Genomic DNA, 21,359 nt, shown 5'->3' on the forward strand with positions numbered 1-21,359 from the left:
CCTTTGTCACACATTTAATCTTGGTCACACATTGAGCCCTGACCCTGGTCACACACTGAGCCCTGATCATAGGCTGAGCCCTGACCCTGATCACACACAGATCTCTGGTCATAAGCTGAGCCCTGATCCTGGTCACATGCTGAGCCCTGGTCACACACTGAGCCCTGACCCTGGTCACACACTGAGCCCTGATCATAGGCTGAGCCCTGACCCTGGTCACATGCTGAGCTCTGGTCAGAAGCTGAGCCCTGATCCTGGTCACACACTGAGCCCTGGTCACATGCTGAGCCCTGACCCTGGTCACACACTGAGCCCTGACCCTGGTCACATGCTGAGCCCTAATCCTGGTCATGCACTGAGCCCCAACCCTGGTCACACACCATGTCCTGATCCTGGTCACACTCTGAGTCCTGACCCTTGTCACAAACTGAGCCCTGATCCTGGTCATACACTGAGCCCTGACCCTGGTCACACTGAGCCCTGACCCTGGTCACACACTGAGCCCTGATCCTGGTCACACGCTGAGCCCTGATCCTGGTCACACGCTGAGCCCTGACCCTGGTCACACTGAGTCCTGACCCTGGTCACACACTGAGCCCTGATCTTGGTCACACGCTGAGCCCTGACCCTGGTCACACACTGAGCCCTGACCCTGGTCACATGCTGAGTCCTGACGCTGGTTACACGCTGAGTCTCGATCCTGGTTACACACTGAACCCTGGCCCTGGTCACACACTGAGCACTGATCCTGGTCACACACTGAGCCCTGACCCTGGTCACACACTGAGCCCTGACCCTGGTCACACTGAGCCCTGATCCTGGTCACATGCTGAGCCCTGACCCTGGTCACACTGAGCCCTGATCCTGGTCACACCCTGAGACCTGACACTGGTCACATGCTGAGCCCTGACCCTGGTCACACTGAGCCCTGATCCTGGTCACACCCTGAGACCTGACACTGGTCACACACTGAGCCTCAATCCTGGTTACATGTTGAACCCTGGCCCTGGTCACACACTGAGCCCTGATCCTGGTCACATGCTGAGCCCCGATCCTGGTCACATGTTGAACCCTGGCCCTGGTGACACCCTGAGCCCTGATCCTGGTCACACCCTGAGCCCTGATCTTGGTCACACACTGAGCCCTGACCCTGGTCTCGCTGAGCCCTGTCCCTGGTCACACTGAGCCCTGATCCTGGTCACACACTAAGCCCTGACCCTGGTCACACGCTGAGCCCTGACACTGGTCACAGGCTGAGCCCTGACCCTGGTCACATGCTGAGTCCTGACCCTGGTCACACGCTGAGCCCTGACCCTGGTCACATGCTGAACCCTGACCCTGGTCACACTGAGCCCTGATCCTGGTCACACACTGAGCACTGACCCTGGTCACACGCTGAACCCTGGCCCTGGTCACACGCTGAGCCCTGACCCTGGTCACACGCTGAGCCCTGATCCTGGTCACACGCTGAGCCCTGACCCTGGTCACACCCTGAGCCCTGATCCTGGTCACACTGAGCCTTGACCCTTGTCACACACTGAGCCCTGACCCTGGTCACACACTGAGCCCTGACCCTGGTCACACGCTGAGCCCTGACCCTGGTCACACACTGAGCCTTGATCCTGGTTACACACTGAACCCTGGCCCTGGTCACAGTGAGCTCTGACCCTGGTCACATGCTGAGCCCTGACCCTGGTCACACGCTGAGCCCTGACCCTGGTCACACACTGAGCCTTGATCCTGGTTACACAGTGAACCCTGGCCCTGGTCACAGTGAGCTCTGACCCTGATCACACACTGAGCCCTGATCCTGGTCACATATTGAGCCCTGACCCTGGTCACACACTGAATCCTGACCCTGGTCACAGTGAACGGTGATTTTGTGCCCTGTTCTCTGTCACTGGCCCTTCTTCCTCTTCTTTCTAGAACTTTGTCCAGATCCTTAGCAACCTGCTGGCAGAGGAGAATCGGGACAAGTGGGAGGAGGCCCAGCTGGTAGGGCCTGGGGCCCCTATGGTCAGCAGCCTCAGGAGGGGTGCAGGCACAGCTGGTGCCTCCCTGGTCTCCAGTCGGCCTGGGGTGGGGTCCCACTGGGTGCTCTGGGTTTGGATCCCAGGACGGCCTCTTGCTGGTGTTGACGGCACTGAGGAAGCTCAGCATTCCCAGCCTATTTCCTCATTTGTCTAAGGACAGTCATTTATTTCCTGGGGCTCAGTGAGAAGGTTCCGGAAAACACTGAGCACATGAGGATGCCGAGGCGGCTGGGACATAGAGCCCTCCTCACGTTGGGGCAGTGGGCAGTGCTCACTCCCCAGGCTGACCTCCAGCCAGCTGCCACTCCTAGCCCCGGGTGGCACCCGGCATGGGGGCCGTGGGTATCCAGAGACTCTCCCCCATCCTGGGCTTCCCATGGGTGGGGCACAGCAGCCCCTCTGGGCATCTGCTTTCTCATCTCCAAAGTGGGGTACTGAGAGGTCACCAGCCCCACTTCCTCGAAATGTTAGGAAATGGCCAAGAAGAAAAGGAGGGACAGGGAAGGGAAGGAGGCAGGGGCTAAGGGACAGTGGGGCCTCCTCCCTGGGCTGCTCACCCCCCTGCCCCCCAGGCGGGCCCCAACGCCAAGGAGCTGTTCCGGCTGGTGGAGGACTTTGTGGACGTCATCGGCTTCCGCATGAAGGACCTGAGGGATGCATACCAGGTGACAGACAACCTGGGTAAGCCTGCCTGCCTGCTGCCACCCCCCGTGCCTTGCTCTGCAGCCCTGGGCCAGGCCCTTCTGCCTCAGCGTCCTCATCTGTATAAAGGGGCAGTGACCAGACAGCCTCTGTGGGCCCTCCCAGCCGATTTCTCAGATGGGTCCTGTTTTCAGTCTCCTGAGGGTTGATGATGTGACCTAGGAGATCAGACACAGCCCAGGGGTTGTGGACCCGGGAGCTCCATTCCCCAGCTAGCGCTTCGCATGTACCCACCGGGGGCCAGAGCTCATTCTGCCTGTCACCCGCAGTGCCTTCCCTGTGGAGCTTTAGAGGCAGGGGCTGTGCAACCCACACCTTCCCTGCTTGTCAGTCCCAGCAGTGCCTTGCCAGAGGGGCCTGGACTCCACCCAGCTCCGTGGTGTCAGCCGAGTCTTAGTTTTCTCATTTCTAAAATGAGATGATAACGGTGCCCACCTCATGGGGAGGTAGAGACTGATGAGACAAGTGAGTGCCTGAACCCCAGGGTAAAAGGTGGCTGTCATTACAAACACTCACAGCAATTCTATTTAATGACTGTTACTACAGTGCCCTCAAATACCTCTCAAAAGCCACATTTCCCAAACTTTCCCTGCCTTGATCAGAGAGTATCTCAAAGCAGAGGACCCAGGAGTGGGCGCTGGCCCCAGCTGTGATCCACAGAGTACCAAGGAGGGAGAATGTCACCTCCCCTGTGGGGATGCTTCACCTCTAGTGATATGACCAGGATCAGCTGAGCTTTGTCAGCACACACACCCTGGGGCCTTGCCCAGTGCCTACACTGGTGCCCAGGACATAGCTGGTGGCCAACTCCCAGAGCACTCGGCACAGCCCACGGCCCCTGGAATGGCCTACACACGCTTCAAACCCTGAGCACTGTGGTTACCCCACATGCTTCATAACCCTGTCTCAGTCCATTTCCTGTTGCTGTCACTGAAGGGGTAATCTATAAAGATGAGAGGTTCTGGAGGCCGGAAAGTCCAAGATCACAGCTCCAGCTCTGAGTGAGCACCCTCCTGCTGCAGCACAGCATGGCAGAGGCAGCCCATGAGAGACAGAGCAAGTATGCCCGCTGAGGTCTCCCTTCCTGTAATGCCACTAAAGCCATCGTGGGGGCCACCCTCATGACCTCCCAAAGGCCCCACCCCAAGTACCATGAGCAGATGAAATTGGGGATTCAATTTCCAACATGTGAACGTTTACAGGACACATTCAAGCTACAGCACACCACAGACACCCCGTGCATCCCATATGCTCCACTCACCCGTGCTCAGCCTCACTCACTCCCAGGACCCTGCTTCTCTGCCCACGCCCCCACCCTTACATCCCTCCCTCACTCAGCTGCCAAGAACTGGACGCCAGCGAAAGCGGCTTCCCATTGCATCTCTTTATGCAAACCAGATGAAAGAAATAATCCCTCCCGACCGTCAGAGCTGTAGGCCAAAGTGACACAGAAGCTGCATGTAGACAGACTACAAAGGCTCGAACTCTGATCCCTGCAGCCAACCTTAAACCCAGAGACCTTCCATGACCGGGTTGATGACCCAGTGGTTTCACCGATAGGAATGTCCATTTCAATATTCATCTCGTCAGAAGGTGCTTGGCACTCCCGAGGTGTCCCATCCCCAGGCCTAAAACAGTCACAGTCCGAGGACATTTAAGTTAGCAACCCTAACATCCATGCGACCAGGCCTGTACTGCAGGCAGCACTCAGATGTGTCTGGTGGAAACCATAGCTTCGCGCCTATTGTACTCGAGCAAGTCCCACTAAAACATGGCCAAGATGGATCGACATTGTTATTATAATGTCTTTGGGAGGCTAACTAGCATTAACCTTTTAAATTAAAGACAGAGGTTAGGCGCAGTGGCTCATGCCTGTAATTCCAGCAATTTAGGAGGCCAAGGCAGGAGGATCGCTTGAGCTCAGGAGTTTGAGACCAGCCTGGGCAGCACAGTGAGACCCTGTCTCTACAAATGTTTTTAAAAAAATTAGCCAGGCATGGTGGTGCGCCTTTAGTCCCTGCTACTAGGGAGACTGAGGTGGGATTGCTTGAGCCCAGGAGGTCGAGGCTGCAATGAGTTGTGATCACACCACTGCACTTCAGCCTGAGCAATAGGCTGTCTCTTTAAGGAACAAAAAAAGACAAAGTTGTGATTTTTCCATAGTGAAATGCCTCAGCTAGAAACATCAACAAGACTGATTGCTACTATTTCAATAATTCTGCCACTTTTCATCTTGTTCCAATGAAATATTTCAAAGTTTGCCCCTTACCCGGGCACACCTGCCGCAGCCCACCCTGGTGCCCATGCCAGCCCTCCACCGCCCCTCAATGACCCTGTGTCCAGCCTCCCACCCCTTCGCCTGCTCCAGGGTGCTGCTCCAGCGTCCATCTGCCCCCATTCCCCACTGCAGCTTCCCAGCAGCCCCTTGCCCCTGCAGGCCACCTGTCCTTTGACGTTTCCTCTTGTCCTCACCCCCGGTTCTCTGCTGGTCCCTCCTGCCCCTCCCCTCACTGGGTGCCCACCCAGTCCAAATTCCCTCTGCCCTCCATTGGGGCTGCCAGTGACATCCATGGTGCAAAACCCTCTTCTCGGGCATCCATGCCACCCACTGCATTTGGCGCTACTGATGCTCATGCCCTCTCCTCCTCTCCCTCTCCTCCTCTCCCTCCCCTCCTCTCCCCCACCCTCCCTGCCCCATCTTGGGCTGCATTGTTGAGGCTCCACTGGGCCTGTGAGGGCTGAGGCCACGGCCCCAGGGCCAGGTTCCCCCAGAGCGGTGGGTCCCTGTCAGCACCTGCTTCCACCCCAGCGGCACTTCCCCAAACTCTCTTCCCATCCAGTTGCCCCAAACCTGCTGCCTCGTCCCCACGTCCAGTTGCCCCTAAACCTGCTGCCTCATCCCCATGCCCATCCACCCTGAGCTCAGGGCCCTTCCGCACCCCCAATGCCTTCCTTCCCAGAATGGGAGGGAACACTGGATCCCCTCTTTCACCGTGGCCCATGCTGCCCTTTGATGCCTGAGCCCTGAGGCAGGGCAGTCCCCATCCCCCTTCTACAGAGGGAGGAGAGGTGGGATCAGCTCACAGAGCTGGAGGGCAGCTGCGCTCTCCTGTCCCAGGAGGGAGTGGGGGGCGCTGAGGAGGTGCCTGGTCCCTGTGGATCCCTCCATGGCCACAGGACAGACCCCAGATTCTGCCTTTGACCACCTTCTGGGCCATGGAGGGTGGGAGGGGCAGGCTCCCTGCCCCTCACCGAGGCTCCAGCTCAGCAGGACCAGGCCCGGCCCGGCCTCTGCCTGGTGCTCCTTGCTGTCTCTGCTCCTGGACCTCACCGAGGTTCTGGGGACAAGGCCCACCCAGGGAGTGTGGAGCCTGCACAGGGCCCAGGGTGCAGGGAGTTGGGGTCTGTACCCTGGGGGCTGGGGCTGGGGCCGATGGCCCCCACACTCCTGCCTCTGCGCCATGGGCACCCCGCAGCATCACCCTGCACTGCCAGGCCTGCACCTCAACTCCCACAGCTGAGGCCCCGCCACATCTGTGACTTTCCCTCCTCTCTGTCTCTCGCGCCTTCAACCCTGCACCCAGTCCTCAGCATCCATAAGCTCCCAGCCAGCGGAGCCACTGACATCAGCTTCCCCATGAAGGGCTGGCGGGCCACGGGTGACTGGGCCAAGGTGCCGGAGGACAGGGTCACTGTGTCCAAGAGTGTCTTCTCCACGGGGCTGGCAGGTGAGGGCCCAGGGAGTCGGGGGAACTTCATGGGGGACGTGGGCCCCAGAGGCGGACGATCGCCACCCCCGTGGATTCTAGCTGCTGCCTCAGAGTTGGGCGGTTCTCAAGGGGGTCCCCTTTTCCAGGAAGCCCTCCTTGCCCTCTCTGGGGCCAGGGCCTGCAGATCAACCCTGAGGCCCAAGCAGAGGGGTCAAGATGAACCACCTCGCTTCAGGGAGGGACAGGGAGTCACGTGTCAAGGACCCTGTTACCGGGAACAGAGCCATGTCCTGCCTGCCCACCGCTCTCAGGATGCCCCAGGGAATGGCCCGGACTCCCTCTTCCCACCTGGCTTTGCCCCAGCTCCCTGGCTGCAGCACTGTGTCTGTGGGTGGGTGGGCCTCACCATCCGCCAGGGCCCTGGACATGACCTTGAAGATGGGCAGCAGATGCCAGTGACAGCGGGGTCCAGGCCAGGCTGCCACGTCCCACTGTGGCTGTGGGGATGGCGGGCCGGGGTTGACTGCACTTTCTTCCAGAGGCCGATGAAGCATCCGTGTTTGTGGTGGGCACCGTGCTCTACAGGAACCTGGGCAGCTTCCTGGCCCTGCAGAGGTAGGCAGCGCAGGGCAGGTGGAGTGGGCAGGACCCCAGCCACAGGATGTGAAGGAGGAGGCCAGGGGGCCTGGAGGAGTGTGGATGATGGGCTGGGGGTGGAGGGTGGCGAGGGGTATGGGGCCCTCGGGGGCATCTGGGGAAGGGCCTGGAGGAGCCTGGGCTGGGAGGGCTCCCCTGACACCTGTGCCTCTGGCTCTTGCAGGAACACGACGGTCCTGAATTCCAAGGTGATCTCCGTGACCGTAAAACCCCCGCCTCGCTCCCTGCGCACGCCCTTGGAGATCGAGTTTGCCCACATGTATAATGTGAGTGCCGTCCACGTGCGCACTCTGATGCCTGCAGAAATGCGTGAGCGTGAATTCTGTCCCACTCCTCAGCCACTAAGCCTTTGGGGCCTCCTCACAACAGCTCTAACCTGCGAGAGCTGCTTTTATTCCTGGATTATAGGTGGGGAAACAGGCTCAGAGAGGTGCGGTGACTTACCCAGGGTCACACAGCAAGTGAGGTGCTGAAATACCATCTGTGCCTGACTCCCCACCTGGGCTCCAACCGCTCTGCCCTCCAGTCCCCATTGGCCTGGTTGTTCCCCTTCTGAGAAGTGGAGCCCGTCCCATGACTTCTGGCCCCCTAACGCCTGGCCACCGAGAAGCTGGGGGTGTAAGTACATCCTCTGCCGGCACCGCCAGGGCTGACGCCGGGCCTCGCCTGCAGGGCCCCTGGGATTTCAGCACAGCAGCATCCTCCCGGGACTCCCTGGCGTGAAGCCCCGGCCTCCAGGCCACGGCTGCCATGTGAGCCCAGCCAGGTCCCAACCCTGCTCCTTGGAGCTCTCCAGAGCCCTTCTTCGGGCCTCAGAGGAGTAGGGGCTGAGATGCCCTTCTGATGGGCCGAGAATCAGGGCCCCCAAGGAACACATTGCCTGGGTTACCGCACCAGGACTGGGCAGTGCCAGGCCTCCAGCCCAGGCCAGGGCGGTAGGAAGCCACGGGAGAACCCAGCCCTGTCCTTTCTAGCTGTGTGACCTTGGGAGAGTTGTTCAACCTCTCTGTGCCATGGTTCCCTCCCTTATCAAGTGGGAACAATAGGGCTGGGTGAGGACTGAGTCTCATAGCTGCTCAGAGCAGGCCACACCTGAGAGCCACCCTCAGGAGCTCTGGCCATCTCTGCTGTCACAGCCCCATCTTGGCAGTGCTAGTGTGTGGCAGGCCTGGCAAGGCTGTGTCCCAGGAACGCTAGCAGGACGTCAGAGCAGTGCAGGGTGCTTACAGAGGCCACTGTGTGCCCAGTGACCCCTGCTCTCTAGGCCCCGGGGGATGGGTCTTCCCATCACCCTACTTCATACCAGAGACGGACTTCAGCCATTGCTGCCCAGCCTGGCCACTGGACCTGGGCTCTGGGGGGGGGGGGGGGCAGGAGCTGCTCGATGCCACATGGGTGGTGGGGGCTTGTGCCAAGCCCAGTGACCTTGGGCCACTGCCGTCTCCACCCTGGACTCAGTTTCCTCCTCGCAAAACGCAGTCTGTTAAGGGACCCGCAGAGGGAGCAAGCCTGGCAGCAGACCTTTAGGTGGGTCCCATGGTGACCCGAGAGTGGGGGCTGGTCCTGGCTGCCAGGGGCCGTGACTCTTCTCCCCTCTCTCCCAGGGCACCACCAACCAGACCTGTATCCTGTGGGATGAGACGGATGTGTAAGTTCACTTGGATTTCATGGCCTTGGGGGTTTGGGGTGCGGTTCGTGGGAGGATGGCCCAGTCGGGGAGGGGTGCAGGTTTCAGGTCTTGGCCGCTGGCCCCCAGCTGTCTGTGTACCCGCATGGGCCTCCCTGTCACCACCTGTCACTCACTGTCTGGCTCTTGAGCCCCCAGGCTGCCTCCCACCCCCTCCCAGGGATGTCCACAGTTCAGGGAGGAGCGGACATGGAGGTTCAACCCCAGGCTAGGTGATGGGCAGGTGTCCTGGCCTGCCACCTGCCCCCAGCCCCATGCCCAGAGCAGGTGGAATCCTGGCATTCAGGTCTCCAGGTGGGTGCCAGGCGCTGAGGGGCTGCAGAAGCTGCCGTGACCGACCAGGGCAGCATGGGGTGGAACTGGAACTTCAGGCTCATCAGATGGGGGCGTGGTCCCCTGGGGTCTTCAGTGGCCATATGTTCCTGTGCCAGTTGCAGGCCAAGCACTTGTTGGGTGCCGGCTGGCCCAGGCGCTGTGGCACAGCTGGAGCAAGTTCCATGCCCCATGTGGTGTTCCATGAGGAGCAGTCAGGCTGTGGGGTGCCATCTTGGGGCCCTGGTGGGTGTGCCAGAGTGGGGCCATCCTCCCAGGCAGCAAGGCGGGGGCAGTGAAGAGAACCTCACCCAGTCAGAGGAAAATCTGTGTAAAGGCCCAAAGTGCCAGCGCCCAGGGCTGAGCTAGGCCAGGACATGGGGAGATGGATAGAGCGATGGCAGTCGGTCCCGACATGCGGCTCCAGCCTGAGGGGTCTTCAGTGTGTGGTCAGGGACCTGGGTGTGTACACCCTGCCACCCACCTCCTCTGAGCATGTTCCTCTGTCTCCCTCAGCCCCAGTCCCTCCTGGCTGCTCTGACATCACCAGCCTCAGGCCTCCCTGCACCCCTTTCCTGGGTTGAGTGTGTGTGGTCAGCGTGGCCACCTGGGCGCCAGTGGCACATGTGATGGTCCCTTGCGTGGTGGGTAATTCAGTGACAAGGGAAGGCTCCGTGAGTGGCAGGCATTGGAGGACAAGGCAGGGAGAGGGAGGCAGGCGGCTCAGGAGGAGACAGCTGGAGCAAGGGCAGGGAGGCTGAGGGCATGAGGAGCAGGGAGCCGGCCAGGAGGAGCAGGCAGAGGCAGGCAGGGGCTCAGGGGAGGCCACGGCAGGGTGAGGACAGTTAGTGGGGGCTGGGTGTCATACTCTCCACCTACCCACTACCCATCCACCTTCTCCTCTATCCGCCTGTTCTTTAATCTATACCCACTGCCACCACCCTCCACCCACCAACCATCCACCCTCTCCTCCGTCCACCTGTTCTTTAATCTATATCCACTGCCACCACCCTCTACCCACCACCCATCCACCCGCTCTTCCGTCCGCCTGTTCTTTAATCCATCTGCCCATCGCCCACTGCTCACCACCCTTCCTCCGGCAGTCACTGCCCTCTGATGGGCACTATTCTGGCAGGTCCCAGCCTTTAGCCTCCTCTCCCCAGTGAGGAGGGCTGGGGAACAGGGACAGACGGAGCAGTGTGTGATGCCCGGCTGTGCATGGGCTGGGAAGGGAAGCTAGCAGGGTCTGGATGTGGGTGTGGAAGGCCCTTTGCAAGCGGGGTCACGCATGCCTCCGAGGGGAGGGGAGTGGGGGTTTCGGCAGAGGCCTGGCAAGCACAGCTCTGCACGTGAGTGTCTGGGGATGAGCGTCACAGGGGAAGGAGCAGCCAGGGCAAAGGTCTCAAGATGGGATTGGCAGGTCATGCCAGGCTCCTGCCTTCTCTGCACCCAACACGGTGGACTCTGCTATGTTTCCTGCCCTGGGTCTGGGGTTGGCAGCCGGGCTGGGGAAAGCTGGGTGCCCTGCAGCCCTGGGGAGCCAGCTCTCTAGTTCTCATAAGGGTGGAAAAAGAAAATGCAAGAAAAAAGCCCCCCTGCTTGAATGACCCAGGCCCACCCCTGGGCTTTGCATTTTCAGGGGTGGCAGTGCGGGGGCTGCAGCTGGGCCTCTCACCCCCACAGCCCTAGCACTTCCACCAGCACAGGTCCCTCCCTACAGTGCAGAAACCCTCCATCCGGGCTGCTCGCCGGCTGCGGCAACTCTCAGGGGGCTGCACCCTGGTTCACTCAACCAGCCCCTGCTGGTGGCCTTCAGGAGCCTTCCCTCTCTGCCAACATAAACACCAGCATGACCAGCGACCTTCCCAGGACAGCTCCACCCGTACTTCCGATTGCTCCCTGGGGATCAGTCCCCAGGCAGTCTTACCAGATGGAGGGTGTGGGCCCCTGGGGGGCCTGCAGAGTAAATTGCTTTTTAGAAAGGAAAGCATCCCTTTGTCCTCCAGGGCAGCAGGCTGTGAGGGGCCTGTCCAGTGAGCCGGGACAAGGACACTGCCCCAGGGACCCAGACTGCGGCCGAAGAGGACATGCCGCATGGCCTTGGGCAGAGCCTGTGCCCTGGGAGCCTTGGCTTCCTGACCCTATGGCCAGCGTCTGCCTGCTTTTAGGCAGGGGCAGGGACAGCAGGACGGCCGTCAAGTCCTCAGGGTGTTTGGCGTCCGCGTGGCCTCCGTCGACCCTAAAAGTCACAGGTGTGGGGAAGGCCCAGGACCCGCCAGTCACACCGGGTGCTCCCCCGACCCCATCACGGGCTGGATGCGCTGAGTGCTAAGGTCCTGGTGCCTGGGTCCAGGACTTCAGGACAGGAGGACAGGAGGCAGGTGCCGGTGTGGCCCATGCAGTGCCTGGCAGCATTGTGCCCAAGTTGCCTCTTGGGTCCTTGACCCTGCCCGGGAGCCAGGCCACGCTGCACACCTGCTGCCTGTGAGGAGCTGAGGCCGAGACTCCTGCAGTCCCGCTGAAAGCACCAGCACAGTGATCGAGGCCGTCGGCTCTGGAACTGGGCAGCCTGGAGCCCTAGCGGGCGGGCCGTGGCTGGCGGGAGGGACTGGAGCTAACCTAGGTCCCCTTCCTTCTGCCCCTCGCCTCCCCTCCGCTCTGAGTTGGATGGCACCTCCCTCGACTGCTGCAGGGGCCACTCCTCGCCCTGTGAACTGTCTCCGGGGAGCTGAGTTTCCCAGTTGATCTGAAGTGGAGACCACGGGCCGGGCCCAGGTCTGTTTCCACCAGGGCACCAAGGGACTGGGTCCAAGCTGGTCGTGCAACCTGTGTCGGTGTGCACTTGGATGAGAAACAGTCTCATGCGTCTGGGGAGGGTTCTGTGTGTGAGGAGTGCAGTGGTTTGTAGCGGGAGGGGAGTGAGAGCCATCAGTCACCATCAGCTGAGAAGTAGTGAACTCTTAAGAGCCATAATTGTTATTCATAACTGAACTAGTCACAGATAGAGCCCAGATCCCAAACTCAGACTGTGTTTTTACCCTGTTCACACACTGAGTTCTGATCCTACTCACTCACTGAGCCCTGATCCTGGTCACAGGCTGAGCCCTATCCTAGTCACATACTAAGCCTCATCCTGATCATATGTGGAGCCCTGATCCTAGTCACATACTAAGCCCTGATCCTGGTCACAGGCTGAGCCCTGGCCCAGTTCATACATTGAGCCCAGATCTTAGCCACACATAGTCTTGACCTTGTCATACACTGGGCCCTGATTCTGGTCACAGGCTGAGTCTTGCTCTGGTGTCTTAGCTGGAATGACTTGTGTGTGTCACATGCTTGTAGGGCCACCTCCTCTTCCAGCCACATACAGCAATTGACCATGTGACCTGCTCAGCCTAGAAAGACTTACAGGCTTCCACTGCAATGCAGGTCACCTGCCTGCCTCACCCCAGTTGTGCAGACACACTTGCACCCATGGGCTCCACACTCAAGCCCATGATGTCTGCTCATGCTCTGTAAACCCTGAGCCCTAAGAGCACCTGGTGTCCCTGCACCCCAGCCACCAGATCTGTTACCAACCCCAACCTCCCAGGCCCAAACACCCTGGGTCATCCAGTCCTGAATGCTGGCCTGGCAGCATGGTCTCAGGTCCTCCTGCTCCCCCACACCCCTGCACCAGCCTGGCTTGTGGTGCTGAGGGCCTGGGGACTGGGGATGCTAGGGAGGGAAATGGGGAGCAGAGTGGGGGTGGGGGTTGCAGAGTTCCCATGTGTTCCAAGCCATAGACACTGCCCCTACCGATAGCCCATCCCTGTATAGTTCCTTGACCACAGGTGTCTCTACTGGAGTGGGGCAGGGGGGACAGTGGCAGTTATGTCAAAGTCATGTCTGTATCCCTAGAATTAAGCCCTGACCCAGTGAGAATCAACAGTGGTTTATGAGCAAGGCAGTGATTACGTGGCTGAATGCAGAAATGGATGTGCGAGGGGGTTCTTGGTAGGCAGTGTGGACAAGCGGGGGTGTGGATAATCTGTGGGAACCGGCTGTTTGCCAGAGGGATGCACCCAGGGTGCAGCTGTGAGTTGCTGGGGGATGGGGAGGCAGCGGAAGAACAGTCGCATGGCTGGGTGAGTGACCAGTGATAGCTGGCATGGGAAAGGGTGGGTGGGCGGACTGTGGATGAGAGCATGCATGGAAGGCTAGAGATAGGGGTGGATGGATGGGTGACTGAGAGAAGGAGAGAAGATGGAAGGTGGCTGGAGGGATAGAGAATCAGTTTCCTAGGGCTGCCCTAACAAACTGCCAAAATTACCACAAACTGGGTGGTTTAAAACAACAGATATCTATTATCTCCCAGTTCTGGAGGCCAGAATTTTGACATCAAAGTGTTAGTAGGGCCATGCTCCTTCCGAAGGCTCTAGGAAAGATTCCTTCCTTGCCTCTTCCAGCTCCTGGTGGCTCTAGGAAATCCTTGCTGTTCCTTGGCTTGTGGTGGCGTCACTCCAGTCTCTGCTGCTGTCTTTTCCTGGCCTTCTGCTTTGTGTATCTCTGTACTTTCCTCTTCTTGTAAGGACCCCAATCATAGATCTATGCCCCCCTCCGCCAAACCCAGTGGGGCATCAGTCAAGATCCCTAACTCAATGACATCTACAAAAACCATGTTTCCAAATAAAATCATATTCGTAGGTTCTGGGGGTTAGGACTTGACATATATTGGGGAGAAGTGGATGATGGATGGATGGATGAGTAGATGGGTGGGTGGATGAGTGCAGGAGTGGGTGGGTGGGTGGATGGATGGATAGGTGAATGGGTGGGTGAGTGGATGGATGGATAGGTGGTGGGTGGATGGTGGTGGATATGTGAGTGGCTGGATGGATGTGTAAATGGTAGATAGATGGATGAGTGAATAGGTGATGGGTGGATGGGTGGGTGGGTGCGTGAATGACTGGATGTGTGGATAGAGGTATGGATGGATGGGTGGGTGGCTGGCTGGATGTATAGATGGTAGATGGGTGATGGGTGAATAGGTGTGTGGGTGGGTGGGTGGATGGGTGCGTGAATGACTGAATGTGTGGGTGGAGGTATGGATGGATGGATGGGTGGGTGGCTGGCTGGATGTATAGATGGTAGATGGTGGATGGGTGAATAGATGGGTGGGTAGATGGGTGTGTGGGTGGCTGGATGTGCAGATGGAGTATGGATGGGTGGGTGGCTGGCTGGATGTGTAGATGGATAGATGGGTGAATAGGTGGGTGGATAGATGTGTGGGTGACTAGACGTGTGAATGGAGGTATGGATGGCTGGGTGGTAGCTAGATACATGAGTGGATGAGTGAATGATGGGTGGAGAAAAGGATGGGCTGGTAGGTGACAGGAAGTTGATGGAGGCCAGTAGCACACATTGGGAGTTAGGTTCTGTGGTCCTGAAAGGACAGCTCCCTGGGTGTTCCCACGTAAGAGCTGCAAATATCTTTCGGTCTTTTAAAACTCCTCTAAAAAATGTAAATAACCCAGAGTTTTACCGAGTATAAAAGTCAGAGCTAGCAAGATCCTGAGAGATCACGCACTCTATCTTTACTCGAAACGTGGTTCAGTGGAGTCCCAGAGCGGGGATGTTAGTACAAGCCGGGCCACAGACCTGAAGCCTTGCCATGCTACCCTAGCGTTTATGGGGTGTTCTGCTAGAAGCCAGCGCATCCTCATGGCTTTAGGAAGGGCAGCGCTCCATGTGCTCCCAGGTGTGTATTGACCATCATGACCTGAGAAGTCCTGCAGGAGACTCCTGTCCAACTGGGTTGGGAGTTTCCCTACTTTGCGGGCTCTCAGAACCTTATTCTGCCGGACATGGTCCTCTCCTGGCAGGCGTGTCTGGAAGGAGGACGTGTGAGAGGGACATTTGCTGGACTCCTTTCCTGAAGCCCAGCCTCAGGCCAGGCACATGAGAGCTGCCTCACTCAGTGCACACAGGCTTTCTCAGCTCACACGTCTTTACTAACCGATTTTACAGCTGAGGAGACTGAGGCCAGAGTGCTCACTAGCAGATCAGGGCCACCTCATGGTTGTTCCCATCTGGCCTGCGCGGGCCTCCAGCCCTGCCTCCTGTGGGGCCCCCGTCAGGTTCAGCTGTCCTGGCTCGGGACCAGACCCTGGTCCCTCCCTGGGACCCCTGCCCAAGCCAGCATCCTGGTCCCTTTAAGAGCTTCTTCCCTCACCCACCCGTTTCCTGGTTTCCTTGGAGAGGGCAGTGAGGGGGCAGGCCAAGGTGTGGGGGGGAAGCGGAAGGAAGACTTGGCAGGGTCCCGGGTCGCTGTCAGCAGCCGGTTCCCAGCTCAGTCTCTCCCACGCCGGCCGGTTTCCTGATGGGGCAGAGGAGGCTGGGGAGGGGTGCAGGGGGAGGGGACGCACCCAACACAGAGGCCTCTTTGGTGGCCTGGGAAGAGCCTCTGTATCTGCACCATGAGCGAGGAGGAAGGAGGAGGATGAGCCTCTCCCAGCTTGGGTGGGGCCTGGGGGATGGGGGAGGGGTGGAGCGCTGCTCTCGAAGCTGAGCCCACCCTGGCCTAGCTTCTGCCCCTGCAGCAGCTTGGGCCTGGCACCAGCCCCTTCCCGGGTACCCCTTTCTCTGAATGTCCTCTTGCTTGGTCCTTGGGTAGGGGCAGCAGGGGCTGGCAGAGGCCTGTGTGGGCCTGTTCTCTCTGGGCGCAGGGTCCTCGCCCATGCAGGGGCTCGTGGCAGCTTTCAGAGCTGGAGGGAATGGACCAGTTCATCAGGTCACGGCTGCGGGCAAGCCCCATGGCCTGAACTTGGAGTGGGCCAGCCTCCTCCCAGTCCAGGACGGACCCTCGGCCCTGCCCAAGGTCTCTGCATCTGGGAATGGACCCAGCTCTTCTGCCTGGCCCAGGGGCCTCTCAGCTGCCCTTCCCCAGGCCCTCTTACTCCCCCACAGGGCCTGCTTGGGAACTCCGGGACCCCATCTGTCCCTGCCCGGTGCCCTCTTCTCCACGTGCTCCAGGCCTCTCTGCCCTCTGCCCTGCCCCCACCCCACCCCATCTCTTTCTTCCTGGCAGCGGCTCGGATCTGCAGCAAATCCTTGGATCTGTGTGTGTGTTCTGTCTGCCCTACCCCAGCAGAGCAGGAGCCCTGAGGCAGGGCCTGGGTCTCTGCTGTGGCTCCACGCACCACAGCAGCCCTCAGGAGGCGTTTGTTCAGGGAGTCCGAGTGTGCCCCGTGTTAACAGGGTCACCCCTCTCTGGGGCTGGGGGCTTCCACGTTCATTGGCTCACGTACTCAGGCTGCCCAGGACACAGCTGTGAGTTGCCCCGGGTGCCTGCTTGGGCCCCTGTGTCCTGAGGGCTGGGGGCGTGCAGGTCTTCCAGTTGGGGTTGGCAAGCCAGGGCAGCCCCTCCCTCAAGCACAGAATTCGTGGATCTGGCCACACTGGCTGTGCACACCCGGCCTCAGTTTCCTCAACTGTGTAATGGGACAGGAGATGAGGGGCCACTATAGTGAGAGTCTCCGCCCTCCTCCCAGTCCAGGGAGCTTCCTGGGCAACTGGAGACCACCAGCACCAGCAAGGCCCAGGGCCGCTGCACCTCCCCTGCCTACACTCCCCGCACACCGGCCCCTGCCCACCCCTCTCCTGCCACACTACCCTCCTGCCTCCATTCTTTTTTTCTATAGAAAGTCTGCCAGATGCATGGCCTGTGACAGCCCCCATGAGGCATGGTGGGGAGGGACCGGTGGGCGTACAGACCCGCTAGTCTGCCTGCCAGACCTCTGTGCCCACTGCCTCCCTGGGGCCCCAGCCTCCGTTCCCTCTCTTAGGAGCTTGGCTGTGGCTCCCAGGCCTGCCCCAGCCACAGGCTGCTAGCCTTTGCTCACCCTGTTCCTGCTGGCCAGTGCCATCCATTCCCACCCACCCTAGCTGTGCCAAGTGGGGGAGCCCGTGGGCTGGGAATGCCCACTCCAGGCAGGCCCCTCACTGGCATACACACACAGGGTAGTCTTGGCAGTTGGGAGGGGCAGGGCTCCAGCCCCGGCCCTGTTCCTCACTGGCGGGGTGGCCGTGGGTGACTTCCCCTCCTCTAGTCTTGGCTTCCGTGTCTGTAAAGCCAGGCTGCTGTGAGTGTTACAGAAGGGGAGTCGGGCTCTCAGCAGGTGGGCACCTCTACCTCCAAGTCCAGGACCGGCTTCTGAGAGGACGGCAGGCAGCTGCTCAACAGAGCCCACCCTTGGGGGCCAGAGACTTGGGGTACGCCATCCACGTGCTGGGATTCGGGGCCAGTTCTGGGATGGGCTTCCTAGAGGAAGGAAGCGTGTTGTACCGGCTTATGAAGAGGAGCTGGAGTCCATGCCAGGCCCCAGGCGCCTCAAAGGCCAGAGGCTGGCGTTGCGGTGGGAGGCTGCCTGCAAGGTGTCTGCCAGAGGTGGGGTTGGGAGCGGCTGGGTGGGTGGGCTGTCAGGCCTGGGCCTCTGGGGGCCCCTTGCCTGCATCTCATGCTGCCTTTTAGAGCAACAGGGTGAGTCTCTGGCCTGAAGGTGAGCAGAGCTGGAATAGCTGGGGGAGGCAGGGGCTGCAAAGGAGAGGGCCACACTTCCTGGGTGCCTGCTCAGTGCCAGGCCTTCTGCCAGTGAGTTGGAAGAGCCAGACAGGCCCAGACCTGGACCAGAAGCCGGCACTCAGAATGGGGTCACAGAGGCCTTATGGGTTTGTGCCCAGGTGGAGCGACCCTCAATGCCCACCTGGCTCCTTTGCACCTAGATGGGCCCCGCCAGCCATCTTCAGCCAGCCCTAGCCTGGTGCCTGCCTGTGGGGCTGGTCCTGGGGCCGTTCTGAGCCTCCTCAGCACTGGACAGTCTGTGACTGGGGCCGCAGGGCTTCTCATATTCTTCACATGCAAGACCGCCAAGTCCCATGGCTTCCGTCCCGCGCTGCCTGGGATCGGGGCAGGCAAGCTGGACATTTGCTTTCGGCCCCCTCCCGGCGCCGCTCCTCCCCCACCCCCCACCCCACTCCTCCACCGACCCCCCCCCACTCCTCCACCGACCCCACCCCCCACTCCCTCCACCACCCCCACCCACTCCTCCCCCACCCCCACCCCACTCCTCCACCACCCCCACGCCGCCGCTCCTCCCCCGCCCCTCGCACCGCTCCTCTCCCACCCCCACCCCGTGCCCTCCTCCACTGTTGGAGCTCCTCTCAGCCATGCCTCATGGGGGCGAGGCAGGTGGAGGGTGGCTGCAGGGGTCCGGCCACGGGATGGGCCTGGAAGGCCGTGAGCCTCTTCCTCCCACCCGTGTCCCTCCACCAGGAGCACAATGGCTCATTTAAGGCAGCAGAAGAGGCTCATCAAAGCCCACCTTTCCAGGCCCCTCAGTGTTACCCTGGGCCAGAGAGGGAGGGTGGGTGACTGGACTGTTCTGAAGGATGTGGGAAGGCAGGAATATAGGCAGACAAGAGAAGGACTTCACGTGAGCAGGGAGGGCAGGTGTCCGTGAGTGTCCATTCCAATGACCTTACCCTTGGTGGCAGAGATGCCTGGAAGCAGGGGGATGGTGAACATCTGGAGGTCACCAGAGATGACTGCAGGGAGCGGGGTCAGCCTAGAGATTTCTGGAGGGCAGGGGTGTTGGGTTGTGAACAGCAGTGCTGATGGCGTGGATGCCCTGTGCTGGTGATGGTGGTGGCCTTCCTGCCAGCCTGGTTCTGCTTGCACTGCACTTGGGCATGGTGAGCATGGGATAAACCTTGTTGTCAAATGCTGGTGACTGTTGACCAGGCTAGTGTCATTCCAGGGAACGTGATGGAGCTGGTTCTGATGAGGCGATGGCGCTGGAGACGAGAATGATGATGTGCTCATAGTGGAGGGATGCTGGTGACCATGGGTGACTGGTGGTCATTGTGATGACTGTGAAGGGACAGTAAAGGTGACGGTTGTGGTGACAGTGGTGGTAATGACTGTGGCTGTCTAATGGCGAGTGGTGTGGTGGGTGTAGTGATGATGGAGGTGTCGGTAAGCGATGCAATCATCACTATGGTTTTGATGATGACAGTGGTGGTGGTGGTCGTGGGTATAGTGATGGTGGCGGTAGTGATGGTTGTGTAGTTTGATGGTGGTGGTGGTGGTGATGATGGGGTGGTGGTATTGATGTTTGTGTGGTTTTTGATGATGGAGTAGGGTGGTGTGGTGATGGTGAGGGTGATGCGGTTGGTGGTGGTGTGGTGATGGTGGTGGTGATGGTGAGGGTGATGGGTGTGGTGGTGGTGGTGATGGTGGTGGCATGATGGTGATGTGGGTTGTGGTATGATGGCTGTGTGGTTTGATGATGATGGTAGGTGGTGGTGGTGATGGTGGGGTGGTGGTGGTAATGAATGGGATGGTGGTGGTGATGATGGGATGGTGTGGTGATGATGGGATGTGGTGGGTGATGATGGGATGGTGGTGTGATGGTTGTGTGGTTTTGATGATGGAGGTAGGGTGGTGGTGTATGATGATGGATGGTGGTGGTGATGATGGGGTGGTGGTGTGATGATGGGATGGTGGTAGTGATGGTTGTGTGGTTTTGATGATGGAGGTAGGGTGGGTGGTGGTGATGATGGGATGGTGGTGGTGATGATGGGGTGGTGGTGGTGATGATGGGATGGTGGTAGTGATGGTTGTGTGGTTTGATGACAGTGGTGGTGGTGATGGTGAGGATGTGGTGGTGGTGGTGATGGTGAGGTGGTCGGGTGGTGGTGATTATGGGTGTGGTAGTAATGTTGTTGTGATTTTGAGACGGAGTGGGGGGGGTGTGGTGGTGATGCTGGTGGCGGTGATGGCCTGATGGTGGGCTGGTGGTATTGATGGTGTGTGGTTTTGATGATGGAGGTGGGGTGGTGGTAGTAATGATGGGGTGTGGTAGTAATGGTTGTGTGATTTTGATGACGGAGTGGGGTGTGGGTGGTGATTATGGATGGTAGTGGTGATGATGGGGTGGTGTAGTAATGGTTGCGTGGTTTTGATGATGACAGTGGTGGTGGCGATGGTGATGGTGTTGGTGGTGTGCTGATGGTGTGTGTGGATGGTGGTGATGGTGATTATGGTGATGCTGGTGGTGATGATGGGGTGGTGGTAATGATCATGTGGTTTTGATGATGACAATGGTGATGGTGGGGTGGTGGTATGATGTGGGGTGGTGGTAGTGATGGCTGTGTGCTTTTGATGATGGAGGTGGGGTAGAGATTGTGATTATTGGGTGGTGGTAGTGATGATGGGGTGGTGGTAGTAATGGTTGTGTGGTTTTGAGGATGGAGTTAGGTGGTAGGGATGATTATGGGGGTGGTGGTGGTGATGATGTTGGGATTAGTTGGTAGTAATGGTTGTGTAGTTTTGATGATGAGGTTGGTGGTGATGGTGATGGTGTGGTGCTGGGGTGATGATGGGTGGTGGTAGTGATCATGTGGTTTTGTGATGACAGTGGTGATGGTGATGGTGGGGTGGTGGTAGTGATGGTTGTGTGGTTTTGAGGATGGAGGTAGGGTGGGCAGGGATATTATGGGGGTGGTGGTGGTTGGATGATGGGTAGTGGTGTAATAGTGTTGTGTAGTTATTGATGATGACGGTGATGGTGATGGTGGTGGTGGTGATGATGGGGTGGTGGTAATGAATTGTGTGGTTTGTAATGACAGTGCTGATGGTGATGGCGGTGCAGTGATGGTGATGGTGGTGGGTGGGGTGGTGATTGGGCGGTGGTAGTAATGGTTGTATTGGTTTTGATGATGACAGTGGTGGTGATGGTGTTGGTGGTGGGTGGTGTGGTGGTGGTGGTGGTGGTGATGATGGGTGGTGGTAATGATTGTGTGGTTTTGATGATGACAGTGGTGATGGTGATGATGGAGGGTGGTGGTATTGATGGCTGTGTGGTTTTGATGATGGAGGTGGGGTGGTGGTGATTATGGGGTGGTGGTAGTGATGATGGGGTGGTGGTAGTAATGGTTGTGTGATTTTGAGGATGGAGGTAGGGTGGTGGGGGTGATTATGGGGTGGTAGTGGTGATGACAGGGTGGTGGTAGTGATGGTTGTGTGGTTTTGATGATGAAGGTGAGGTGGTGGTGGTGGTGATGATGGCATGGTAGTAATGATTGTGTGGTTTTGATGATGACAGTGGTGGTGGTAGTGGTGATGATGGGGTGGTGGTAGTGATGATGGGGTGGCGGTAGTGATGGTTGTGTGGTTTTGATGATGGAGGTGGGGTGGTGGTGGTGATGGGGTGGTGGTAG

At 59.1% G+C, this 21,359-nt stretch overlaps 1 protein-coding gene across 2 annotated transcripts in view; it reads left to right on the plus strand.

The window, feature by feature from the left end:
• The window catches only part of LOC105739886 (adhesion G protein-coupled receptor B1-like), a 46,861-nt gene extending 33,170 nt beyond the window's left edge, over positions 1–13,691 (plus strand). For both annotated transcript variants that reach the window (XM_030794985.1, XM_030794986.1), the window contains exons 12-18: positions 1,927–1,995; positions 2,606–2,714; positions 6,320–6,463; positions 6,985–7,060; positions 7,266–7,368; positions 8,707–8,750; positions 13,550–13,691. In XM_030794985.1, coding sequence (XP_030650845.1) covers positions 1,927–1,995; positions 2,606–2,714; positions 6,320–6,463; positions 6,985–7,060; positions 7,266–7,368; positions 8,707–8,750; positions 13,550–13,565 — 561 coding nt within the window. In that variant the 3' untranslated portion in view covers positions 13,566–13,691. The remainder of the gene's footprint in view (positions 1–1,926; positions 1,996–2,605; positions 2,715–6,319; positions 6,464–6,984; positions 7,061–7,265; positions 7,369–8,706; positions 8,751–13,549) is intronic.
• Positions 13,692–21,359: the final 7,668 nt, after the last annotated feature.

This window comes from Nomascus leucogenys, chromosome 16, assembly GCF_006542625.1.
Source record: "Nomascus leucogenys isolate Asia chromosome 16, Asia_NLE_v1, whole genome shotgun sequence".
In the NCBI taxonomy this organism is placed as follows: domain Eukaryota; kingdom Metazoa; phylum Chordata; class Mammalia; order Primates; family Hylobatidae; genus Nomascus; species Nomascus leucogenys.